The sequence below is a fragment of the Nilaparvata lugens genome, chromosome 12 (assembly GCF_014356525.2).
Source record: "Nilaparvata lugens isolate BPH chromosome 12, ASM1435652v1, whole genome shotgun sequence".
Classification (NCBI taxonomy): Eukaryota; Metazoa; Arthropoda; class Insecta; order Hemiptera; family Delphacidae; genus Nilaparvata; species Nilaparvata lugens.
The window spans coordinates 20,756,110-20,766,969 of record NC_052515.1 but is presented as its reverse complement, the minus strand read 5'-3'; the positions used below and the strand labels follow the sequence as shown (position 1 = coordinate 20,766,969).

General features: G+C 33.6%; 1 protein-coding gene across 5 annotated transcripts in view; it reads right to left on the bottom strand.

Moving 5' to 3' along the window:
- Positions 1 to 82: 82 nt before the first annotated feature.
- Positions 83 to 10,860, bottom strand: part of LOC111043560 (histone deacetylase 11) — a 23,261-nt gene continuing 12,483 nt past the window's right edge. For all 5 annotated transcript variants that reach the window (XM_039439103.1, XM_039439104.1, XM_039439107.1 and 2 more), the window contains exons 6-9: positions 10,555 to 10,765; positions 8,231 to 8,397; positions 5,930 to 6,038; positions 83 to 2,815 (exon numbers count right to left, since the gene is read on the bottom strand). In XM_039439103.1, coding sequence (XP_039295037.1) covers positions 2,609 to 2,815; positions 5,930 to 6,038; positions 8,231 to 8,397; positions 10,555 to 10,765 — 694 coding nt within the window. In that variant the 3' untranslated portion in view covers positions 83 to 2,608. The remainder of the gene's footprint in view (positions 2,816 to 5,929; positions 6,039 to 8,230; positions 8,398 to 10,554; positions 10,766 to 10,860) is intronic.

Below are 10,860 nucleotides of genomic sequence, written 5' to 3'. Positions count from 1 at the left end.
TTCAGTCAGGTTCAGATGAGAAGCAACATATTCAACTGACACCCAAGTGATAGTAAAATCTCAATAAGAAATCAGTACCGTATCTTGGAGGAAAAATAATAATTTATTTATTTGGAAAAATACAATAATTATTGAACTAGATAGTCAAACACAGCGCTCTTTTACACTAGACTACTATTACTACTACATTATTATTATAAACTACTGTACTTATTCTTACAGTAGAAGAATCACTAAAAGGCTGTGATTAGCCGAAGTTTGGCACATGAACAAATTTTCAGCATCTGAAGTATCTATTGCAAAAAAGTACAACAATTCTATTCCAAGCAATTTATGTGGATTATTTTGGTAGAGAACAATAATAATAATAAATTGTAATAATCATTCATAGATTATCAACTATTTATTCGTAGATATTTAGGAACAATTCGTGGATTGTTGTGAAGCAAACCCTATCATTAATTGAGAGAAAAACAACAAGATAATAGATGTAATATAAATAAATATTTGCAATATCTAAAATAAAGGTAATTTAAAACAGTAACAATTTAATGAGAATCACACTATCACATGGTTATACTCCTATGAACTGTAATTAAATTCACTACAACTTGTAAAGAATAATTTTTAAAGCGTGTTATACCAATTGGTACAATAAATTTGATAATTGAAAAGTTATGGTTTGAAACGATTGGGAACTATACTATTTAACTTAGCCTATATTATAATAAGGCTAACAAGTTTATAAAAACAATTACTTAGGTACTGATACACAGTTGTTTTATAAAGTATATTATAAATTATCACAGTAAGGTTAGAAAATAGAGTATTGATAAAATACAGAAAAGGAATAGTAGAATAAAATTGTCTAGCCTAGCTAGGAATTGAGTTATGTATAATGTAAATTTACTTATTACTACACCACAGCCGTTATAAGGAAGTAAACGCTAAATATCACTAGCTATATAATTTAGATAAATATATTCATTACTCTATATCACCTCCAATAATATTAATGCTTAAGACTATAAGTTACATGATACATTAATTCGAGATCAAGATCTCAACAGCAGAGCAAATACGTAAGATTGAAGCAAGGCTTAGCTCAATCGTCTGTGATGAACGAATTCAAGCCAACCCTATGATAGACTTTGTAATGGGAATCGGAAGAAATCCATATTCAAATAATAATTCAACGCATAACTTCAACACCCCAACAAAATACCTGTAAATGTTGATTTACGTTACCACACATCCTTAGGACAAATTACAAAACGGGGGGGATAGCTCTTCTGTGTTTTGAGCTAATATACAAAATAGGAAAACCAAACCACTCGGTACTTTCTTTGATCAGGTGACCGCTTAAAGCCAGCTGCACTAAAATAATATCAAGTAGCCTGGCTGGCTCAGGTCTGGTGTCAGAGTTTTCAAGTGATGAGGCTACAATAATATGAGTTGTGGGTAGCCAAAATACTCGTTAGAAAATGAATACTTATAAATATTTACTTGTTTGTAAATACTTATTATTCTTATTAGTGAGCAATACTCGGTAAAGATAATTTACTCATATTATTTTTGCTTATATAAAGATAGTTTTTCGTATCAAAACAAGCTATCATGGGCTCTAAAATGCATTTGGCGCAAGTACATAGTGGATTTAACAGCACGACTTCGGGCCCTTAACTTAACTGACCGTTTTAGCGATTGGAGACATAAATAAGCTCATTCTGACGACTATGCAACGAAATCATGTGTCTAATCGGGCGTTTTTAGTTGTATGTGAGCTATAGTTTACTTTGACGTCTGTGCAACGGAAAGTGTAGTTATGGCTTCGTATGAGTTAACTGCCTGTTTTATGTGACGTCTCTGCAACCGGGCATCAGCTGCACTATCTGACAGATGAACTTCAAAATCATTTTTCAGTAGTAGATAGAGCCTACCAGCAAAAACTGTGGTAAATTGAAATGTTTCAAGTCTATGAATTGAGAAACAAGCAGATTTAGACAAAAAATTACACAATTTTTCCTTGAGTTTAGGAGGATTGTACATCAATCTTTACATGTAACATGGGATGAATAACGACTAGCAGTTTATTTTGAGAGATATAAACTAAATAATTACACCACCCTGAAGAGGAAAGCTAAATCAGTAAGGTTTTAGCAGGTGCTCTAAGCAATATATTAATTAGTATCATCTATAGTAATATAATAAAGGAAATAATTGGCTTATACACGTACGGGATATGAAATTCACGAAAGACACATCATACCGAGGATGGTTATAGGCCTATTTCAATTTCTTCAAGATTTTAGTACGTCAAGTTTTCAGTTTGTCAAATTTCTAATAGACCCCTGCGGAGCACGGGTTACCTGCTAGTCATTAATAAAAACAATAATTGACAACCATGAAGATGGAGTACCTGCTTGTTTTCAAAGTACTAGTAATTCAGTTTAATTATCTTAAAAAATACTGCTAGTGGTTGGTTATTCATCTGATGCTACAAGTGAATTAATAATCGCCATTCATTATGAAAAATCCTAGGACTTAAGTGGGTGGGTATCACCCTCATCAAAAAAATACTGTACCTAGAAATATACCAATCAGTTTCTTATCGATTCCTCAAAACCTCTGCCAAATCCATAATACAGTCAGATTCGAAAGGCAGCGTTATCAGTCCAGCTTTGTGTAGATTGAGTATTGAGTTGGCGATGATTTTGGCCGTTACTTTCAGATAACCGCCGCTGGTTAGCATCACAATCGGTATTCCTCTCTCTGATGCTTTTTGAAATACTAATAGATCACGGCGTAGGATACCCTGCAACAAAAATTAATGGGTCAATCAATTAATTTATCGGAAAAATTTGCACAGTGTTTGGTCCTGTTAAACCCGTAGGTTCTTAGTACGGTTCAATCAGTAATTTATTTGATCAGATGAATAGTTTGATAGATAGTATATATATTTTCATATAGTCGTTGGCACACCAAGAAAAAGTCTGTCTTGGAGGGCTATCCAGGAGCCTTCTTTTGTTGTGCAGAGTTTAGTTATAGTATTGAGAGAATATAGCATAAGGTAACTCATGGTGTAGATCGTTTATGTTTCTAATTTCAAGCCGATTTTCTTGTTAAATCAAGTCGATTACTGTCGACTACAGTTTATTATTACTGTTTTGGCCGTGTGAGAGTAAGAAAGGCACATAAGAGACAACCAGCGTCACATGGCTTCACGAAGAAAGCTACTAGGTTTATCGGCTTGAGTTAATATTTAAAATTGGAAGATAAACGAGCTATACCATGGGATATCTTCTTATGCTATCTATGGTAATATTTCACTTAGAAATATCAGCATTAATAATTATTAAACGAAAATTGAAATGTTGTCTTAACACCCCGAAGGCTACTGCTACTGCAGCTATTGACAACAGGGTGAACAGCAAGAAGGAAATCCAATGAGAGCTACCATTAAAAAATCATTCTTTTTCACATGTCAGCATCAATTGAATGGGAAACATTCATGTTATCTACGAGGAATTTATTCTGATAGCTTGAGGTAAATCTCACTATAGATGGTTAGTTTATGATTCAATCAAAATAATACACAATCTGTAATGAATTGAAATTGTTTTTGACAGTTATGAATTGTGGTTTTATTAAAAAAAGGTTCGCAGTAGCGTGTATGAAGTCTTGTTAGTACAGATATAATGGAGAGAAATACCTGTAGAGTTGAATCATTTAGTGTAAATGGTTGGCCTAAGTAAAAATGATTACTTACTGGCTATAGTGCTTTCAAACTATAGAATCTTTATTTACATTTGAAATATTGCAAGTCAGTATAGCAAGTGTAGTTTTCACATTGCGGTTTTTGATGAATTAGGGCATTCAAAATTCAATCTTTGATGTTTGATAATAATTGTGTTTTTAATCTTTTCCATGATACGACTTTCGATAAGCGTACTTCTAGCACGTATACAGAGTGCGGCAGCGAAACTTCTTTTTTTTTTAAGTGAATAAAACTCTTTGTATGGATCAGAAAGTTTGTATTTATATTTTGTAATGTAGACACATTATAAAGTTTTTTTCAATTAAATATCGGATCAGATAGGTGACGTCCCCCATTCTCCATACACTGAGTAAACCGATTTCTGGCGTTTGTCATGACTCCTGCCAGCATTACAGGCGTTATGATGTCAATTTCTTCCCTGATATTGGTCTTCAAATCGTGTAGGGTCCTTGGTCTGTTCAAATAAACAAGGGATTTCAAAAACTCCCATAGAAAAAAATCATAAGGGTTCTAATCGGGAGATCGGGCTGGCCACTCCAAATCGCTCCTAATTGATATGCGAGGCGTCCTGGAAAGTGCTCCCTCAAATTGAAGTCACGTTCAGAATGTTTCTGCACGATTGCCATCTTGCATGGATGGAAATGAAGAACTTCATGGAGAATTCGTCTCATAGAACGATCGGAAAGTCCAAGAGCAGACTAGTTTGCGTGCAGAACACTGTGGTGATCGCAACATTGAAACTCTCAATGCCTCAATATTTTCAGGTGACCTAATGACCGAGGGACTTCGGTTCTCTGTCTCCAGCTGGCTCAGATCTTTGTTAGACTTGAGATGCGCGTGAACACTAGCGTCAGGTGATCAATTTTCATAACGGCAAGGAAAGTTGTGTGAGTGCGCCACATCAGATTTTTTGATATAGTCGTTGGCACACCAAGAAAAAGTCTGTGTTGGAGGGCTATCCAGGAACCTTCTTTTGCTGTGCAGAGTTATAGCATAGAGAAAATATAGCATAACAAGATATCGCATGGTTTATATCGTTTATGTAATTTCAAGCCGATTTTCTTGTTAACTCAAGTCGATTACTGTCGACTACAGTCTATTATTACTGTTTAGGCCGTGTGAGAGTAAGAAAGGCACAGTATAAGAGACAACCAGTGTCACATAGCTTCATGTAGAAAACTACTAGGTCTATCGGCTTGAGTTAACATTGAAAATTGGAACATAAACGAGCTATACCATGGGATATCTTCTTGTGCTATATATGGTTATATTTCAATATCAGCATTAATAATAAGAAATATCAGCATTAATAATTATTAAACAAAAATTGAAATGCTGTCTAACACCCCGAAGACTACTGCTACTGCAGATATTGACAACAGGGTGAACAGCACGAAGGAAATCCAATGAGAGCTACCATTAAAAAATCATACTTTTTCACATGAGTCAGCATTAAGTGAACGGGAAACATTTATGTTATCTACGAGGAATTTATTCTGATAACTTGAGGTAAATCTCACTATAGATGGTTAGTTTATGATTCAATCAAAATAATACACAATCAGTAATGAATTGAAATTGTTTTTGATAGTTATGAATTGTGGTTTTATTGAGAAAATGTTCGCAGTAGCGTGTATGAACTCTAGTTAGTACAGATATAATGGATAGAAATACCTGTAGAGTTAAACCATTTTAGTGTAACGTAAATGGTTGGCCTAATTAAAACTGATTACTTACTGGCTATAGTGCTTTCAAACCATACAATCTTTATCTACATTTGAAATATTACAAGTCAGTATGCCAAGATTAGTGTAGTTTTCACATTGCAGTTTGTGATGAATTAGGGCTTTCAAAATTCAATCTTTAATAATTGATAATTCTGTTTCATCTTTTCCATGATACGACTTTCCATCAACGTGATTCTAGCAGGTATAATAGTTGGATTTTCGTTGATATTATTATTCACTACTGATTTCTAAATACCAGGTATTTAAAATATATTGATGTAACTATTCAATTCAATTAATGGAACAATTCTGAATTCATATTGTTAAAAAACTAGAATTTAGAGAATTCAAAATGAAAATAAGTAAAGATGTAGATTGATGAAACCATTCTGGAATAATATCAAATTTTATGAATGAAATTCACCTTTGGAGAAACAGATAAGCATCCCAACCGATCTCCTTCTAAAATGTCAGTACCAGCATTGTACACCAGGATATCAGGCTGAAAGGTGTCCAACGAATCATCCAAATTTCTGCAAACAACCAAAAAATTCAGTTTTTTTTTGTAGAGTGCATGTCAACGAAAGTGGAAATTATTTTATGAAACTCATGAGGAACGCCATGTACGTTTGTACGCCATGAACAACTGAAATTTCAATATGATAAAAATTATGGTGTTGATAATGTAGTAGTTTAGGTTAAATTGATTTGATATTTTTGTCACGGTGCGAAAATAAATTTATTAATCAATAATTTAATGAATATTATTTAGGTTTGATCTTTAGTAGTTACTTCTTCAACAGAACTATCATCAATTTATTTTCAGATCCTTGCTCCACAGGAATTTTTCGTGATTCTCAGTTGAAAAACTTGAGCTTGACACAATGTGAGAAGTATCATAGAGTAAAGATACTGTTCACTTATATTTACGTATCTGTTTACGTATATTTAGAGTTAAGATACTGATACTTGTATCAGTTGTCTCTGGAAGGATCTACTCATTAGATTTCACTCCAAACATTAAAGTAGTACCATAGAGAAAAATATAGTTATAGTCCGTATTAGGCGCACGATTAGGCCCGCCGCAAAGCAGGTTAAGCAGGGAACCCACTATGCCGTCACCGTCAGGCACCGTCTAGCACCGACCGTCACCATCAGTCGCCGCCTTCACCGTCATTTTTCCGGCGATAACCCACTTGCCCGTCTCGTTAGCTCCGTCAGAAACCGGAGCTAACCAGAAGAAATGCATCAGTTGCGATGGAGAGTTCATCAGACGAGGAATTGCTAGTAATAGCCGCAGCATGTGCTGAAGAAGAGATACAGAAACGGAGGAAGCATAGGTACTGGGTGCACGAAATCTTCAGAAGAAGAAACGAATATGGTGAATTTCATCATTTGTTTGACGACTTGAAAAAAGACGATGCTAAGTTATTTTTATATTTCCGCATGACTCCAAAGAAGTTCTACGAATTGCTCGAGTTACTGAAATTCCCAGTGAAACACAGTAACTTCCGTGAGGTCATTGGTCCTGAGGAGCGGCTGGCCTTGACACTGAAGTAAGTAAATTTATAAATGTCATGTTACTTTTTCATTTAATTTTTTTAGCGATTCCATTTACGTTTGAATAGTGAATTAAGTTGCATTATGAGAACAAATTGATGATATAATAATAATAATAAAAATAATACTTAAGTTAGAATATAAATGGAAATAAGGAAACTATAGTAAAAACACTATTTTTAGCACTTTCGCAAGATTTAATTGTCAGACAAATAAGAAGATATTAGTACAAGTAGATTGTCAAACCAACGATAGTTTTGGCTTTATTTTTACAAGCACTGTATTTGTATAAAAGAAACAAAACTTAAATATGCAATATTGTGCACAGTAATATAACATTTAACAAGTAAAAATATTCCACCTGAATGAATTACAGTTATTTGCAATTATACTGTTGTTAATCACTCAAATCTGTTATTAAACTGCCCAATGTTTTCGTAAAATTTATTGAATGATATAGTGGGTTGCCGTTCGTTTAAGACAATGCAAAGCAATGTTGACGGTAGCAACGGTGACGGTCGGTTCCGGACGGCATAGTGGGTTCCCTGCTTAAATCCACGAAAAGCAACCCACGCCGTGGGATGTTTTGTAAACTATTGCTATAGAATTATTCATAATAAATCAGCTGACAAGTGGATAATTCATAGTATGTACACAGATGCCTAGAGAAGCCAAGCAATGGTTTACAAAACATTCCACGGCTTGGGTTACTTTTCGTGGATTAGCGTGGGTCTACTTTGCGGCGGGCCTTGTAGTCCGAATGAGAGAACATGTAACGTTGTCCAAAGCTAATTATGAATGAGAATTAATTAATATTTTTATAATACTTCTGACGAATTGGGCAACGTCTATGGTTGCGAGGTAGGGGGTGATGAGGGACTCTTGGGTTCCAATTTCCATCAGGCTATTTTCGTACGATTGACTATGATACCTTTCTTCTGTAGTGGTTTTCTAATGAGTAGTCTATAATTATTCCAAAATAAAATTTATGAAACAAATATGAAGAAATAATAATTACAGAGAATTACTAGTTATTATATTATTAAGGGTATGATATGAAATAGAAATACTAGTGATTCTCTGAATTGAATTCAAGGAATTCTAGCAAAATACTTGTTTATCGATGAACAATCAAATAGTATTAGCTTATATAAAAAGAACTCACTTTTCAACAAGATCAAGGTAAGTCTCATCACTGGTGAACGGCTCCAATTCGACTTTACAGTTGATCGATTTCTTTGCATCTGTATCACGTGGATAAATCCGTTTATTGTAAACGTCCATTATGTAAACTTTCTGGTTATTAATGAAGTCTCTTTGATATCCGTTTCCCTTCAATCAACAAAATGAAATATAAGTTTGATAAACACAGAATATGAATAGCTTTAATTTTTTTGGAATGAAAATCTGTAACTCCTGATTACAAAACAGGTTATAGATATATTGTCAAAACTCAAACTTTATACTGTACCGTGAACTCGAAAAAATATGAAACTATTGAAGGCGATCCATTGAAAAGTGTTATATATTATTTTATAGAATAAGACAAATTGATGTAAAGCCTGTTTCCGCAGTGTTTTTTTATAACAAAATTAGTTTCGGTACGCAGTGTTCCGGGGGTCTAAGGGTATTCAGAAGGGGGTCTTATTAATTTGTAATTTGATTGTATGGTAAGATATTTTTTCTTTAAAGTCAAAAAGGGTGTTTAAAAGCTATTCTACATCGATTCAATCACATAATGGCTCATGAAGCATAGATTAAAAAAAAATATTAATCGTATAAGTTTTCTCTGCCTGAAGATGAAAAATATTTTATTATTTATCCCAAGAGGTAGGTACTTGGTACCGTACCGTCACAAAACCAGCATTGCTTGTTGGGAATAATTCCGAAGTGACTTGAAAGTCCCTCAGCTAGTATCATTATATCCTCAAATGAATGAATTTATTTTCTATATTACTATATATCTATTTATCTTTGAGTTTCAATGATTCTTAGAATATTCAAGAAGTTTCAAGGAAAAATCTATGAAAAACAAGTTACTGAGAAATTCTTTCCCACAAAACTTCAAGTTAATAAGTTATTGATATAATAATATAGAGAACTACAAAAATGTGTCTAATGATTTGATTTGTAAATAGTAAAGATGTTCTTTTTAACTGAATAGTTTATTTATCAATAAAACACATAATAAGAATGATTGGGAATGAAAAAAACAGGCTTATAGCCCTTACTATTTCATTCCCATTACCATCCTACTGATTACTATTTTATTTTGGTACTATCACCATGTTATTCTAACTACAGATTTATTGTGATTGATTAATGTGTATATGACAAATGAATAAAACTGTTGTTTTGTTTTGTGACTGATTGATGACCATAATTAATGGATTAAAAATTTTAATCCTAACTAACTAAACATTTGTTTGCGAATGACAATGTTGCATGTGACAAATAAATTGGTTTTTATAAATAGGCTATTATTATTAAACTATAAAATTATAAAGCAAAAAACCAAAGTTTAATGCTATAAACCACCACGAAAAATTTTGCCACTGCAAATATTTACAACAGCTAGAAGGAAATTCGATGAGAAATGGAATGAAAAATTCTTTATTAGGCGGAGGACTTTCAAGTCTTCTCTACCACTCAACCTCAAAGAGGAAAGCTACTATCCAAGAATTATTCGTTAGCCCGTAATCTGTTATTAAAATTATTAATCTGTTATCATTATTAAATTATAATTTGAACCATGCACTTTCTCTCTAATTTTCCCCTGTAACTTTGTCTCTGTTTGAGCCTTGCAATTTTTTATTAATTTCGATCTCTAAGTTTGCAACTTACTTTTCGTATCCATGATCACCATTATACTATTGTATAGTAGGCTATAGTTTCAAGTTATAAGAACTCATCTGAAATCTTATAACTTAGGCCTTTATTATTTTATTTGAGCTCGAAGAGTCTGTCTGTTATGAACTAGGCGCTACGGGCAAGGTCATGTTTATAGAATGCAGTAGCTCGAGCAGCAGCAGGTAATGGTTTCTGTTTCTCAGCAATATTATTCTTTCTCGGATAAATATGAAAAAAAAATATTGTACGTAACTTGTACGGTAACGTATTTACCGCATTCGTATGATAATTCTGTCCTCAACTACGTTTCGGGCAGAAACAATCATACTTATGCGGTAAATTATCGTTACCGGACTTGTTACGTAAAGTACTATATTGATATAATAATATAGAGAACTACAAAAATGTGTCTAATGATTTGATTTGTAAATAGTAAAGATGTTCTTTTAAATAGTTTATTTATTTATCAATAAAACACATAATCAGAATGATTGGGAATGGAAAAACAGGCTTACAGCCCTTACTATTTCATTCCCATCACTATCTTACTGATTACTATTTTACTTACTTTGTTCTATTTTACTTACTTTGATTACTATTGTTCTATTGTATTTCCCTCCCAAAAAGTTACTGTTTTACCTGATGAGCATCGAGGTCGACAATCATGGCACTTTTGACGTTGGAGTTTCGGTCGTTGAACAAGAACTGAATGAGCAGAGTGATGTCGGCGTAGACACAGAATCCCCCTCCCCGGTGGGCGTTGGCATGGTGGAAGCCCCCTCCTATGTTGATCGCCCAGCCACGCTTCATTGCCAACCTTCCCGCCAGAATACTACCGCCGGTCTGAAACCTACAAATAATCCGTCATTTATTTGCGTAAATTAAAAAAAATTGATCAATCTTATGATATTAGACAACATATTGAATGGATCAGAAATGAATGAG